Source organism: Helianthus annuus, chromosome 5, assembly GCF_002127325.2.
Source record: "Helianthus annuus cultivar XRQ/B chromosome 5, HanXRQr2.0-SUNRISE, whole genome shotgun sequence".
NCBI lineage: Eukaryota > Viridiplantae > Streptophyta > Magnoliopsida > Asterales > Asteraceae > Helianthus > Helianthus annuus.
The window spans coordinates 41,186,485-41,203,546 of NC_035437.2; the positions used below are offsets into that span (position 1 = coordinate 41,186,485).

Genomic DNA, 17,062 nt, shown 5'->3' on the forward strand with positions numbered 1-17,062 from the left:
AGCAGTTTTAGAAGGAGGGAAATACTTATAAAGAAATTTTTGGGCTAGTTCATCCCAGGTGTTTACCGATCCAGCTGGGAGGGTGTTGAGCCAAGCTTTCGCTCGGTCTTTTAGTGAGAATGGAAACATACGAAGGCGGATGGCGTCGTTTGATGCTCCATTGATCCGAAAGGTATCACATATTTCTAAGAAATTAGTTATATGTAGATGAGGATCCTCGTCCGCAAGCCCGTGGAAGGTTGCGGAGTTTTGGAGCATTTGTATCAAATGCGGTCGAAGTTCGAAGTTATTGGCTTCGACATTCGGGGCATTGATAGCGGCGCCTAGATTACCTACGGTGGGCCGTAGATAATCCATAAGGGTACGTTGGTCCGCCATTGGGGGTGGATCACCCGAAACCTTCTCTTGGTTTTTGGCTTTTAACCTTTTTCTGAGAAAGCGTTCGGGTTCTTCTAGCGGTTCCTTTATGTCTTTATTGGAACTGGAGCTCATACACTACGTGAGGATGGCGTCGGGTTCCAAGTCCTGCAATAAAAACAGAAAAGAATGTTGGTCAGAAGGTTCACCACGGCCCCGTGTTGAGTGAGCACGGCCCCGTGGTCGGAATTACAGTGATTGTTTTTCAGATCCCAGTTACTGGAAGTTGGACACGGCCCCGTGTTGCACTGGCACGGCCCCGTGGTCAGCCTTCTGTAACTTGAAAAACAAAAACTGCCAGTAACGTTGCTGAGCACGGCCCGTGTCCGACCAGGCACGGCCCCGTGCTGAGCTCTGCAGAAGCTGAAAATCTAAAAAAAAATCCTAAAAAAAAAATAAAAAATAAAAATATGGTTAGGCCGCTGATTCCTAACTTTCTTAAAATCCTTGTGTCCCCGGCAACGGCGCCAAAAACTTGATGTGCGTGTAGTGTAATATATTTTTAATGTATATTTTAAGCCCTTTTTACACTTTAAGCCAAGTTTTAAATTTATAAAACACGATATTCACTAACACTAAACACACATATGGGCAAGTGCACCCATCGTGGACGTAGTATAGTGTTGGTAAGATACCGAGGTCGTCCAAGGACACAAGAGCTTTTAATACCGGTTTATCCTCAACGTCTAATCAAATCAAAAGGTTAGAAAAATGTTTTAAACTAAGAAAAATAAAAACTAACTAAATGCTGAAAAATAAAATAAAATAAAACAGATAGACAAGATGAATCACTTGGATCCGACACGTGTGTTAGTATAACCTTTGATTATTTTCGCACTTTTGCACTTGTTTAAGAGATTATCTTAGTTATTGTAGTAGGCCCCTCTTTTGAAGGCGACGTTACCCTCAACCCAGTAGTTTGAGTCAGCAAGGATACAATCCTAAAGGGTCGGATTATTGAAAGATAATGAATTAAGTTATTAATGCAAATTGTGGTAGGCCCCGCTTTTGGCGGTGACGTTACCCTCGGTTAAGTAGTCTGAGTCAGCAGGGATACAGTCCTAAATAGCCGGGTTATAGTATTAATAGTAGTTAACTTATGAGGGGGTCAAAGAGTTTGGATCCCCGCCATCCAATACCTATGGGCATTGAAGGAGATCCTACTAAATTTGACCCAGGTCCCAAGCAGGACCTCTAAACGCTGAACAAGGGCAAGACCCTTACCAAACCGTTCCCTTAACCCCCGACCAGGTAGCCAACATACCTCCATATAGACCGTGGAGATATGAATGGTGAAAATCTTTTATTTTATATAGACAGTAAAATAATGTCAAGACACCACGGACAAACGATAAGGAAAGATCACCTTCAACATAAGTAACTAGTTATTAAAGTCATTAATACAAAACCAAATAAAAAGTGCAAAAGATTAAAAATAAAAAGTATTATACTAAACACTTGTCTTCACCAAGTGATGTAAGAGACTTAGGCAAACATGGCCTTGATTGTCAAGAACTCTTACGATCAATCTTGGATCCCGAGACGACTCACACACACTCGACGATGGACAATGGATGATGGTGGTGGATGATGGTGTTATGGTGGTGGTGGGTGGTGGATGAGGTGTGAGAGAGGTGGTGTGCCAAGGGATGAGAGAGAATGAAGCCAAGCTCCTCTATTTATAGGCTGAACAGAAGGCTGGACACGGCCCCGTGTCCGCTGGACACGGCCCCGTGCCCGTCTGACATTCTCTCACTTCATTAATTGTAATTGCGAATTACAATTAATGCGCCTGCTGTACTTTCACCACGCCCCCGTGCTCGCTGGACACGGCCCCGTGGTTGGCAATGGAAGCTTCTACTAGTTTGTCTTTTCTGCTGCTTCCTGGGCACGCCCCCGTGTTCGCTGGACACGGGGCGTGTTCAGACTTTGTTTCTTCTCCTTTGCCTTGGGAGGTGCCGTTGAGGGTCCGGGCAATCCACTTTTGTTCCTTTTTCTTGTATTTATGGTAGAATTAGTTGTCTTTTTGCTTCTTTTGTGATTTTGAGCTCATTTCATCCTGAAAATACAAAAGGAAGACAAAAACACTCTTTTTCCAACATTAGTACTAAAAAGGGTTAGTTTTATGCCTTAATTGATGTGATTTATATGTTGCATTTTACACACATCAATAATTATTATTTAATTTAAATTATTAAATATTAATTAAATTAATATAAATCTTATCAACTCTAAATTATTGGCATAAACTTAATATTTAATGAATAAAAAGTAACGAAAAACAATGAATAAACTAAATTTGATATTCGTTTACACACTCAAATGATATAATTTAAACAGACAAAAAAATTAAATTCTAAATTTAAGTGATGTTCACTTATTAATTATTAAAAAAATAAAACATCTATATCTATACTATATAATAAAAGAAACCAATGAAAGGACACATGTCATTCATTGGAGCCATCTATTTTTTAGTTTTCTCATCTCTATCTCCAACTTAATTATAATTAATATTAATTAAAAGATAATTATAAAATAAAATTTAATATAAATTTAAACAATTCGTATAGAAGATAATATAGCTTTTTGAAATATTTATTAGATTTCAAAATTATTTATCTTGAAATTAATAAAAGACGTACACTAAATATAAATTAATATAATGTAAAGAGTTAAATGTTATTTTAGTCCATGTGGTTTGAGCCATTTTATCAGTTTAGTACAAAGATTTTATAATACACAGGGTTTATAAAGATATAACAAGATATAACTTTTTATTGATTGGTATATAAAATTACATGTGCTCAACCCATGCAATACATGAGGTTCTTAAAAATGTAACTTTTTTCATTATTTAATATATAAAATTAAATTTACTTAACTCATACAATACACGAGGTTATTAAAGATATAACTTTTTTATTATTTAATATATAAAATTACATTTATTCGACCCATGTAATTAACGAGATTTTTAAAGATATATTGTTTTATTACCCCGTGTATTACACGGGTTGAGTGACGAAAAATATAAATTATAAACTTATATATTTTAATGAGTAGCGGCGCAGCTTGTTGCCCGCTTACCGGCTATTTTGGTATAATTGTCCTTAAAGTTTTTATTTTAATGAGTATTCAAATAAAAAAAATACAATATATAATTCTTATTAATGAAATGACTTATTTAGATAAATTAGTAAAAATAAAGAACAGTTATATTTTCGTTACTTGTACATGTGATTTGATACTTTATTAGTAATTATAGTTTATATCCAAATAATATATTTTATCTTAACAAATATATATGGTTAGGGTAAAATGAAAACTTCTACAAGTTGTGAGAACTTAGAGAACTCAACCTTACAAAAGGTTTTTTGAATTTTTTACAGAGGGTGTGAATGAGCGGTTAGAGACTCAAAGTGTTAAACTTTTTTATTTTGCATTCAAGTGATTAAAACCACTAAAACATAGGGACTCAAAAAGTAATTTACTATTAATTAAATTTGAAATTATACGTTTGATTTCTAACTATATTAAATAATATTATACTCATTATATTATTTGATACATTTATATTTGTTATAGATAATTATTATTTAAATTTGAATTTAGACGTTTATCTCTAACTATATTAATTAATATTATATTATATTTTATGTATAAATTAATATGTAATATTATTATTAAAAGGGAGGAGGCACTAGAGAGTGACATGTGTACAAAAAGATTTTTGTTTATTAGTATAGGAAGATATAAAATTACATTTATTCAACCCATGTAATAAACGAGGTTTTTGAAAATATATTTTTTATTACTTGGTATATAAAATTACATTTATTTAGCCCGTGTATTACACAGGGTTTTAACCTAGTAATTAATCTATATTATTCTTAGGTTCCTTGTTATGTTAGCGTGGAAGAATTATTTTATAATAACTACGTACAATATATTATAATACATATAAGGAAAAATATGTAATTTTATATAATTTTGAGACTTTAAATAATATGATTTTTAAAACATACGATATAATTTTTAAACATATTATTGACATTTAAACCAACTACCCTCTCTTTTGATTTTTAAATAAACATACATCATAAAAACAAACATTTTTTTATTTAATTTGAGTATAATATTGTTATAGTTTTTATTTATTATTTGAAAAAAAAATAATATATTATATGTTTACAGTTTTTGGTTCTCGAACTTTAGTGATTTCTTTTTTTTTTCAACCACATTCAGGCCAACGGCACCATCAGATTGTTTTTATGTTTTTGTTTTAATTTTATAACACTAAATATAATGTTATAAAATTTTGAATATATCGTTGTGATGTGGTTATTTTTATTTACTTTTCGATATAAGTTTATTCAAAACGGAGTTTTGTGCGTGATAATGTACAAGTCGTCGAAACATAGACAAAAAAGTCATCGAAACATAGACAAAAAATTCATCAAAGCTGGTTCACAGTTTTAGTTTTATTTTTCTCTTACAACTTTTAAAATATAATGTTTTATGAAATTTTAAATTTTCCATTACGACATGCTTATTTTTATCAATGTTTGGACGTGAAATCTTTTCAAAGCGAGTTCTCCGACGTAACTTTTATTCAAAACCATGAGGTGAATCCTTTTTTGTTTATCTATGTTTCAATATTTAGAGCCGAGCCACCTTAACTTCTTACGCTTATCTTTACGCACTTAACAACATCAATGTCTTAAAATATGATGTTTTGCCATATTTCGGCTTTGTCAATGCGATGTATTTATTTTTTTTATCAACGTTTAGTCATGAATATTTTTTTTCCCATGGATGAACACTAATATACAAATCATCGAATCCGAACCTTTCAAATATTTAACACTCTGTGAGGAATATGGTAATGCCTCTGTACTACTTTTGCGAGTTCAAGTCTTTATATATGAAAGGTTAAGCGGTATTAGGTGTAAAATATTGATGTTAAGAAAAAGTTGTATACAAATATTAAAGGTAAAGTTTTCTAAGAGGATTAGAAGACCATATCCTTAGTGTAAAACATTGATGTAAAGAAAAAGTTGTATAAAAATATTAAAGGTAAAGTTTTCTAAGAGGATTAGAACACCATATCCTTAGGCGTCCATTTTTAAATATCACTATACATCAATTTATTCACGCAATTGCTTTTAGTAATTGGTGGGCCTCAAACTTCATCCTTAGCGTCTTTGTGGGCAGATAAACCTATATAATAACGAAACTGAGACACAAATCCTTATGTTTGTGAATTATGTCACATTGTCCGTCCTGCATTTAGATATTAAAAAAACGTTTACTCTTATTTCCACAGTTAAATGTCTTTTAGTTTATATGGTTTGTGTCATTTTGTCAGTTTAGATCAAAGGTTTTATTTTTTATCTGTGGGTTCAAAAAGGTTTCACTGTTGCCACTTTAGTCCACTGGTTTAATTTCATCCATTTTTTTTCTGTGAATGATAAGGACAATTCAGTCATTTTATATGTAATTCTGTTAACTAGAAGGGCATTTCGGTTATATAAAATGACCGAATTGCCCTTCTCGTTAACAGAAAAAATGGATGAAATAACCCAATGGAGTAAAATGACAACGGTGAAACCTTTTTGGACATACAAACGAAAAATGAAACATTTGCATTAAACTAACAAAATAACCCAAATTAGGGACATTTTGGCATTTAACTCTATTTCCACTAACGTTTCGTTACTTATTAAACCTCTATAATAGAAAACAACTAATAATGTAACTATACAACTTAAAACAATAAAAATAACTTATACAACACAATGTTCTATAAATCATTTATGTTAAAATTGTTCACTTGAATATGTTTATTTAATATTCTATAATATTTTCTGTATCACGCATCCATACACCCTCTTGTTACTTTTGTTTGGTCCCATGCCAACATTATATCCAGTAGCATTTATTTGCATCATATTTCCTTCGTTTCTTAAGTTATTAGTAAAATTGGTATTTAATAAATCATCCTTTGCCCAGTTGGTAAATAATAATCCAACCTATAGAATTGGTATATAATAATCCTATATATTAATATGTTGGTACTCAATGAACCTCCGTTAGTTTTTTTTAACTAAAGTTAGTTTTTAAGTTTTATTTATTACACAAACAGTCCCTGTAGTTGTAATTTACAAGTTTTAACTATGAGTTAATAGCCAAAATGGTCCCTGAGGTTAATAGCCACAGCACCACCACCGCCACCACCACCACCGCCACCACCACCACCGCCACCACCACCACCGCCACCGCACCGCCACCACCACCATCACCACCACCACCGCCACCACCACCACCACCACCGCACCGCCACCACCACCACCATCGCCACCACCACCACCACCAATTTTCTTTTTGTGGTGGCGGTGCTGTGGCGGTGGTGGTGGTGGCGGTGGTGGTGGTGGTGGCGGTGCTGTGGCTATTAACCTCAGGGACCATTTTGGCTATTAACTCATAGTTAAAACTAGTAAATTACAACTACAAGGACTGTTTGTGTAATAAATAAAACTTAAAAACTAACTTCAGTTAAAAAAAACTAACGGAGGTTCATTGAGTACCAACATATTGATAGGTAAGATTATTATATACCAATTCTGTAGGTTGGATTATTATTTACCAACTGGGCAAAGGTTAGTTTATTAAATACCAATTTTCCAAGTTATTATCATTATTATTTTTACAAGTTTTGTTTTGCTGATGAATTTAATAATTTTCAGTCATTTATTAAAAGTAAAGACAAATAATTGGGCAAAAATTTCTAAAGTTCCATAATTGCTTAAACCAGTGTTTTAGGTTGAGTAGATAATAAAATACCTAAAAGCTTCAGGGACAAAAGTGTAAATAAATAACAAGATATGCCACCAAATAAAGCAGTCAAATTCGGTTATATATATTTCAACTCAATCCTCGAAATTCTACCTAATGCGCTCTGATCTCAATCCTAATCTCCATCTTCAAAAACCCACAACTTAAATCCCCTTATAATCAATACCCATATTCCAAATTTTCCCAATCTTGATCATCACTCTCTGATTAATCAGCTTCAAGAATGATCCAATTGTTTGACTTTGACTTTTGAGATTAATTCCTTTCTTGTGTTGAATTCAAGAAATTGAGTTATGGCAATTCAAAAAGACAGAGTGAGGTTTAACGTTGGTGGTAAGATCTTTGAAACCACCGCAACAACCTTAGCAATCGCCGGCCGGGATTCGTATTTCGCGGCCATGTTTGACGACAATTGGGACCTCCAACCGAATCCGGCCGGCGAATACTTCATTGACCGGAACCCGGATTGTTTTGCAATCCTGTTGGATTTGTTACGAACTGGGGAACTTTACGTTCCCCCGAACGTACCTGAGAGACTCCTGTACCGGGAAGCCCTGTTTTACGGGCTCGCGGACCATGTACGGTCAGCAAAATGGGGACGGTTTGATGGAAACCGTCTCCATTTATTAAAATCCATCACAGGGCGGGCCCCAGGCGACGGTACTGCTATCAGAGCGTCGTCTGAGGGTGGCTGTTGTGTGGCACACGGAAGCATGGTACATATTTATGATTGGATGTTGGAAGAGCATCCTCCAATTAACCTGGATTACCAACGGGTTAATGATGCGGGCTGGGTCGGCCCGGTTGATCCGAACGGGCTTGTGATCAGCACGTGTGAGCGGCTCGGTCGGGGTCAAGGAGGGATGGGGTTGTTTAATTCAACAACGGGGGAGTTAAGGTACAAGTTTAGTGTGACACATGAAAATGTGGTTAAAAGTTATACCGCTGGTGCGTTGTGTTTTAACGACGGTTATAACTTGTTTTCAAGTTGTAAAGGGAGGAGTAACGAGTACGGGATTGGAGTGTGGGACCAAAACACGGGTCAACAAGTCGACTTTTTTTACGAGCCGCCTGGGTGGTCGCTTGGAGATGCGGATAAGCTGCAGTGGTTAAACGGGTCGAATTGTTTGTTAGTAGCCACTTTGTTTCCTAGGAAAGACAATTGTTACATTAGCTTGTTAGACTTTAGGTCAAAGTCAATGGTTTGGTCGTGGTCTGACATGTGGTCTCCGGCCAACAGCGATGACCGGAGGGTCCGGGATGCTATAGCCATGGAAGAAAATGGCTCGATATGTGTAGTCAATGAGTTCGAGGATTTAGGGTTTATGGACTTGAGGCGTGACTCGGGTTCCGTTAGATGGAGCTCACGGAGTCGGATAATGAAAGGGAAAATGCCCGACGAGCCATGTTACCCAAAACTAGCGTTACACGAGGGTCAACTGTTTTCGTCTATGAACGATTGCATTTCGGTGTTTTGTGGGTCGGATTGGGTTCTAACCTCGAGGCTTAAACGGAGTTTTGGTGGCTCGATTTGTGATTTTTCGATTGGGGGAGATCGGCTTTTTGCTTTGCATAGCGAAGAAAATGTGTTTGATGTTTGGGAGACTCCGCCTCCAAGCATTGTGTGAATTTGTGTGTTTCTGTTTCATTGTGTTATTAGTTATAGTTATTATTAGTTGCTAATCATAGAGAATTAAAAGAGCAAAGTTACACGAATATATGATTCACATTTTTGTTTACTCGCTGGCACACCTAAACCCAACAGAGTATTTATATGAGTTGTACTCTCTGGATTAAGACTTGTACATTGTAGCGAATGTGACAAATGCATTCTAGGTTTCTTTCGAGATCTCAAACGAGGATATTCATAGAAAAATCCACCTTAGAGTTGCCCGGGTGGACTGGACAGATGTCCAAGGACGCACTCCTCTCCTTGTTAGTAGGGGTGCAAACGAGTCGAGCCCGAGCCTTACCTTAATTGAGCTAGGCTCATTACAACTTCCTGAAGCTCGAGCTCGAGCTCGGCTCGATTGGGCTTGAGCTCAGCTAGTTAGTAAAATTTAAAACTTGAGCTTGGCTCGAAAGCTCGATCTAAGTATCTATAGCGCGAGTGAAAACAAGCTAAAGCTCGACACGAGCTCGTTTTTGGCTATTATTGAGCCAAGGCTCGACTCGAGCTTGGCTCGACAGATTGGGAACTCGATTAAAAAACATCTAGATCATTCAATAAGTAATACATAGTTTAAACATTAAAGTATACTAAGCTCGATAAGGCTCGACGAGCCTAACGAGCTCCACTTACAAGGCTCGAGCTCGGGCTCGATATCTAATCGATCCTAATTTCAAGCTCGGGCTCGAGCTCGATAAGGCTCGGCTCGTTCGAGCTTTTTATCAAGCCGATCTCGAGTAACTCACGAGCTGCTTGGCTCGTTTGCACCCTATTTATATGTGCACGCGACGTCTTTTAATTGAGATATACTTGAAACCGTTAAACAATAGTAATACTTTGTAAACTTTAGTTAAGTGACTTTACCTAAAATCAAAAGATTTTATTCCGGTGATTTTTTATTCTTTTTTATCCAACCCATTTTTGCAAAGGGGATCCTTAGCCATGTGGTTGTTAACTGACTCCAGAACTAACTCTGTTTGCATTGGTGGCTCCGTGATAAATATACATATAACTTCTGCTACCTTCACGCTTACATTTATTAGGCTATGGGGACGTTTGGGGATTGGGTACTGAACAACATGTTACCCTGAACCAGAATAAAAAAGTCTTACTGAACCAACTTGTACTTTGTGCAATGATTATTTGTACCTTCACCAAACCAAACCAAAAGACCAAACTCCCATCATGCCAATTATCAGTGGCGGATTTAGGATTCCGATCAAGCGGTAACGTTTTATAAATAGGCGGTAACGAAATCGAAAAAACGTCAAATTTTTTCAAAATTTACACTAAAAACGTCAAAAATTTTCCGACCAAGCGGTAGCGGAGGCTACCCCTTGTTCACACATACATCCGCCCCTGCCAATTATGTTGTGTGATCATACACACTTGCTAAGGCGGGTTCTTGTTACCGATCTACATGAAAACAAAAACCCGTTTGAGTAAATTACTTTTTAAATCCCTGTATTTTAGTGGTTTTAACTAAATGAGTACTCACTGGAAGCAGCCTCTCTATTCCTGCGGGGTAGAGGTAAGGCTGTCTACATCTTACCCTCCTCAGACCCTACCTTTGCTTTGCTATTGGTGGGATTTACTGAGTATGATGATGATGATAACCAAATGAGTACAAAATCAAAAAATTTAACGCACTGAGTCCCTAACCGCTCATTTTATAACGTTCTGAGTCCAATTTTGTTCATTTTATAACGTTTTGAGTTCAATTTTATTAAAAAAATTGGACTCAAAAGGTTAAAAAAATTGAACTCAAAAGGTTATAAAAAAGCATCCAGTGACTCAGGACGTTAAACATTTTGATTTTTAACTCAGATGATTAAAACCACTAAAACACAAGGCAAAAAAAAAAAAAAAAAAAAAAAAAAACAATTCACTCATCCTGTTTTAGGTACAACCTAGAACCACCCGAATGTGGCTCGCACTGGTTCCGAGTGGTCCCGTACTAGTTTGATTCTTTGGTGGTTCTTCGATTTTGTCACAAATGGTATTGAACAAACGGTTAATCATTTTGCTTTACAAATGATAAAGTACAATACTTATGCTTCACTCTTATCCTTTCTAAGAGTAGTTACAGAATTGTTCCATAGATAGATTCCATTACAGTTAACACAAGAGTTGTACATACTACAGGGATTTAAAAAGTAATTTATGTTGTACATTTAGTTAAAACCACTAAAATACAGGGATTTAAAAAGTATTTTAGTGGTTTTAACTAAATTAGTGGTTTTAACAATTTCCCTTTAAGATATAAATCCTTTTGGTACTATTCAAAAAGATAAATTCCATTACAGTTAACACAAGAGTTGTACATACTACATAACGCATTAAAGATATGTTGTACATTTGCTCTAATAAAAGAGGGCACAATTTTTTTATGATGGTAAATCTCTTTTCCCAAGCCCAAAAATTCCCTAATCCAAATGACATGTAACTTGTGCATTGATACTTGTACAGTGGTCCAAAAAAAACTGAAAAAAGCCCTTTAAGATCATGTGCTTCAAAGTTTAAGAATCTTGGGTGGCTAGCTATAACCACTAAAACCTGCACAGCAGATGGAGTAAAACACTCGCTTCACACAACCCACAACACACCATCAAGATCAAGATCCTGACCCTTGTCTTGTTTCACTTGAATCATTTTATAACAACCTATAAATAATAATCTAATAAGGTTCGAAAATCGCAACGTTTGACCAAATATTAAGTTAAGATCGTTGTAGTAACGGGATCGTCGCGGACAAACATGAATAAATATATGTAAAAGGTTATGGTTCCAACAATAGTTGACAGAAACATGAGATTGGATGATTTATTAAAAAACATGGTTGCAGGCAGCCTGCATTAGTCCAACTAAAATACATTTGGGATCATGTATAAATAGGGCCAGTTGGTAGATCCAATTCATGTAAAGACAAAAGGAAGGATTAAAAAAAATATCTTCTGTAATGAAAGTACAAACTTGCTCCAATATGTGAACCACCAAGAAACTTCTTTGAAAGAGAAAAAAAAAACATAATTAATTGTATTAACTAGTGTTTTTTTTAATGACGCGCGTTGCGCGAAAGGTATTGGTGTTTTCGACCGACATCATTCTTCAAACGATTCGAGATAAACGATGCGTAACCAGCCATATCCGGCATCGTGGAGTGTATTAAAAAAGGAGCAATTGGACGATTGGATGCTGGGCTAGGTATTTCTTGGAATACCCACGGATCGTTCGGGTCAAAACCACGATTATGAGGATTCATTTTTCGTATTGTGGTTGGATAAGAATTTTTTTTAAATAAGATAGAGACGATTATAGAAGAGGTGAAGTAGTTGTGGTAAAAAATGAATAAAAGTGTGAGTATTTATAGTAAATAATTTTTTTTATATACACATAGCCGTTGGTCAACGGCTAGCCCAAACGACTACTTGTCTTGGCCAATGAGATCCCGCCATGTCATCTTGATAGCCCCGTCCAACGCCCGGGCTGAAACCCCCGCCTAAGGGGAAACGCCGAAACCCATGCCCACCCGGGGTGGTGACTTGGGCGTTTGTACCCAACCCACGCCACAACCCCGCCCCCGGACCAAAACCCCTGCCCAAAGGGCCACGCCAAACCCAAGACCGCCCGGGGTGATGGCATTTGTACTCAACTCACGCCACAATCCCGCCCCATACCCCATATAAAAAAAACAAATTAAATTCACTGTTCATTTAGTTTGTTTCATTAAATGGCAATATCGTAAATATCAACCACTATTCATTTAGTTCTCCTTTTATTAGTATATAATTAATTATGACTTGTGAGTGAATAACATCAACATGACTGATTTTGTATAGTATTAGATAATGTCAAATTTGGTTGACATTAGAGCTAATAGAATTAATTGCGTAGATATGATTAATGTTATATTTCTTTTGTTATTATTCTTATAAATACTTATAAATATATACAAAATACCTGAGTAGATCATTTGTTGGGATTGAACCCTACCAAAGGAACAGATAATGTAAAGCCAAAACCGGATCACATCAGTGGACTAGCAATAAGCAGCTGTTTACACTTTGCTTTCCCCTTGACAGTGGTATTCTAAACAGCTGATGGATCTTAAGTACTGCTCACTACAACAAGTGATGAACCAAACACTGATGAAACACTAAAGACTGCTGAAGACAAACACTGTTGCTCTATCTACTGCTGTTTTCTAAGTACTGCTGAAGACACAAGCACTGCCCACTCAAAGACTGATCACCTTTGAAGAAAGCACTGAAGTTCAACATCAGTGCTCAGGCTACAACAGTGGAATGTGAAGCAGTTGTTATCTCTTGGTTTGTATTGTACTAATAATCAGATGTTGCATATCAGTAGTTTGTTTAGAACAGTGTATATAGGTTGTTAGTTTGTTAGATGTCACTATCATGGTGATGTCAGTTGAGATGCTTCAGTGGTTTGGTTTGCCTATAAATGGAGCAGTACCCTGTACTGTTACATTTGATTGACTGAGTTGATTCTTCTTCTTCAGTCTAATCCTTTCATCTTGTGCAACCAACCTTGGGGTATCAGGCTGAAGGGGAGCTTAGTATTGTAAGCATGCTTGTAATCATTTGCTTTGTAATTCAATCATTCGACCTAATGAGAAGCAATTGTTTATCATACTATTTTTCTCTTTGATTGGGTTTACAAAGTTTGTATCCATTTCCGCTGCACTTTATATCATTTCATATATTCTGACTGTTCAATTTATACAAACAAACACAATCATGAGAGCCTCCGATCCTAACAATTGGTATCAGAGCCTGGACACTCAAATTCGATCTAACAATCAATTTGACATAACAGTTCAGCTCACAATTCATTGATACTAAGGTTGGTTGTATTTCAGTTGAAAAACAGAGTAACGTGAAATCATGTTCAAAATGATGACTCAAAAGCTCTGTAAAGCAACAAAGATGTCATAAGATTCACAAATCTCATACAACTGGTGATGTCATGCACAATTCAATCATAGTTTCCAGATCTGGAAACTTATCTGAAAACTATGGTGTGTTCATCTTCATTCAAAAATTGATTTCAACGGTTGTTATGAAATTTGTGATGTTTTCATACTTTACACTAAAGTACGCACCTCAGATCATCAAAACCTATGTTCATCTAAACACTAGTGTTCTACTGACATAGAAAGAGGGAAATAAAGCTTTAGTCAAAATTTCTTATGTGCTCAATGGCAGGTTGAGAATCCTCAAAAGGACCAAATCAACTTTGTCAAAACACATTAAGAAAATAAGGTGTCAAAACAGTCCTAATCATACGTAATGTGAGATCTGGAAATAAAACATGTACAAATGTGGCCAGATTTCTCAAAACATTACTTCAAAATGATTCTGGACTAAGCTTGTTCAAAATAAAATCTCCCAGTAGTGAGTATTTCTGAACATGTGAATGGAAAGGGTAAAAAGGGAAAAAGGGAAAAAGGGAAATGAACAAATCTCAAAGTGTGATTATCTCAAAACTTTTGAAACCAAAAGAAAAAGAGAATAAGCATAAAACACATATGAGATCAAAGTTTGGGTAAACAGTGGTCATCATGCAACTGAGTGCTTTCATCAAATACAGGAATCGTTCAGGTAACAATGACATTCCCAGTGATTGACCTTAAAAGAAGAATTTACAATCAATTGACAAGAAAATGACCCCAAACAATGGTCAAAATAACTTGAGAATGATATGATCATGAATTTATTGAACAGCTGTCAGATCCTTTTGATATTCTTCAAAACATCCTTTAATTTTTTTAAGGTGTTTTTCTCAAATAAAACCGGATATATTATCTCTTTGTTCCTGGATAATATATTTTGTTCTTTTACTCATTTCTTTTTGTAAAAGTTTCTCACCGGTCAGGATGTAATTTCTTAATTTTTTGTGTGAAATTACTATCCTTAAATCTGATCAAAAGGAAATGGCACACATATCAAGGTCATGTTAAGCTCAAGTTTGGTTGTCACAGATCAAAAATTGATTGCAAATTGATTTTGAACTACTGAGTTACTCATGTTCTAGTTCAAGTAATTAGACACAAAATGAGTAGCTTTAGTAGAAATGTCTTCATCATCTGGGATGCTAAACCACTGTCTGGAATAATGGACTTTTGGCAAAACCATTGAACAAAAATTTCTGTAGATGACTGCTGGCAACTTAATCTTGATAATATACATCTAAAATGTATTTTGTTAAGAATAGCAATTCTGGTGCTCAACAGATGTTAGATAAGATATTGTGCTTTCACAAGACAAAATCAATTCCTGCATCTGAACAAGCAGATGCTAAATTTTTTTTGTCAAAAGTCAAAACACTATTGCATAAACAGTTGTTATACTAATGATCCTCATTATTGTTTTTAACCACTGTTGTACCTTAAATGTTGTTGTGCTTAAACTTCTGCTCTTTAAAGTCTGTCCACTGTTGATAGTCAACCCCTGTTCTTTTAAAAACAATGATGTTTAAAATCATTGTTCCATCCACTGATACACCCTCCGCTTCATTTCATTATCGTTGTAACTACTGATGCTTGATCCATCAGTGGTTGTCAAAACAACTGTCCTCCATTATTTACCATTCCATCAGGGGTTGGCACGTGGTCAGTTTTTAGCCGTCAGATCATTATAACCGCTGCCACATCAGCATTCACCTTTTCCCTAAAATATAACCCTGATTAAACCCAAACAGGGGCTCACATTGTCGAATTGAATTCCAAACATTCTCTTCACAAAGCAGTTTCCCTCTCATAACTCCAAAAACCTTCTTCGATCTTCTTCATCAAAAATGACGAAACCAAAATCGAAGTCAAAATCAAAACCATCTTCTTCCTCCACCCCAACAGACGCCACTCAAATGGCTGTCGAAACCACAGAAATCCGTTACAAAGCCCCTCACAATTATGTGGGTATACTCACAAAACCCACAACTGACAACACCTTCGACTCCATCATTGACATCTTATCTGCATCAAAGTACAAAACTTTGATAACAGCAGACGCTCCCATTTATCTTCAAACCCAGAGAGAGTTCTGGAAAAATGCCATCCTTGAAAAACAAGGAGACATCATCACAGCCATCAACTCCTCGATACAGGGTAAGAAGGTTCAAATCTCTCCAAAATCCATTTCTGAAATCTTTAAACTCGATGATTTGAAAGGAAAAACCTCATTTTCTAAAGACGAGTTGAAAAAGGATTACATAAACAGGGGCTATGCAGAGCAACCGAAAAGGGATACCTTACAAAAAGGTTATTTTCCTTCTGCACCCAGATTTTTATTTCACACACTACTAATGTGTGTTTCTAATAAAACAACGTCTTTTAATGAAATACCAACAAAAATTCAATGCATGGGGTATGCAATTTTAAACAATGAAAACTTTAATTACTCCCAGGAAATATTTGATGATTTGGTAAAAAACGTTGATAATAAGGCATTTATGCTCTTTCCAAGATTTTTAAGCTACTATTTTGAACAAAAATTTGTAGAGAAAGAAGCAGATTTGCCCAAACAAGGTGCCTCTTTTAAAATAAACTGCTTAGCACCTGAAACATTCTCAAGAATGTTGGCACCAATAAAAAAAATCAGAGGTGCCTGAGCAGAATTTAGCAGATGAAACTGCTCCTCAGGTATCTGCTGCTGAGCCCACTGCTCCAGGTGATCAAAGCAGCACACCCACTGTTTTGAAACCCACACCTGCCACCACAAAAAGAACCAAAAAGAAAATATCCAGAAAGCCCACCAAACACAAATCAAAGGCATCTCTGGAAGATGAGATCCCAGAGATAATGCCAGTGACAGCACAAAAATCACAAATAACCACTGCTGTTACTTCCTCACAGCAGTTGGAAGAAAGATCTCAACCCTAGCCTCAAACTCCTCCTGCATCCTCACAAAAGGATCAGGTTGTAAACACAGGGACACCACAATATGAAGCTCTGGACCCACTCGGATCCATCTTCCACAGTCCTGATCCCAATGACATGTCTCTTTCAACTCCTTTACCCTCACCCCATATAATACCACCATCCACCATACCTTTGTTGCATGCAGCTGATGTTACTCAGACACAAACCAGTTCCTC

The 17,062-nt window shown here is 36.1% G+C and overlaps 1 protein-coding gene across 1 annotated transcript; it reads left to right on the top strand.

Annotated features, from left to right (window-relative positions):
- Positions 1-7,353: 7,353 nt before the first annotated feature.
- Positions 7,354-9,014, top strand: LOC110940937 (BTB/POZ domain-containing protein At4g30940). The gene has a single exon (XM_022182502.2). It carries the CDS (start codon positions 7,569-7,571, stop codon positions 8,901-8,903), a length of 1,335 nt encoding a protein of 444 aa, XP_022038194.1. The 5' UTR covers positions 7,354-7,568; the 3' UTR covers positions 8,904-9,014.
- Positions 9,015-17,062: the final 8,048 nt, after the last annotated feature.

Coding starts and splice junctions, on each gene's coding strand:
- LOC110940937 (XM_022182502.2), top strand. CDS start 7,569: ATGGCAATTCAAAAAGACAGAGTGAGGTTTAACGTTGGTGGTAAGATC.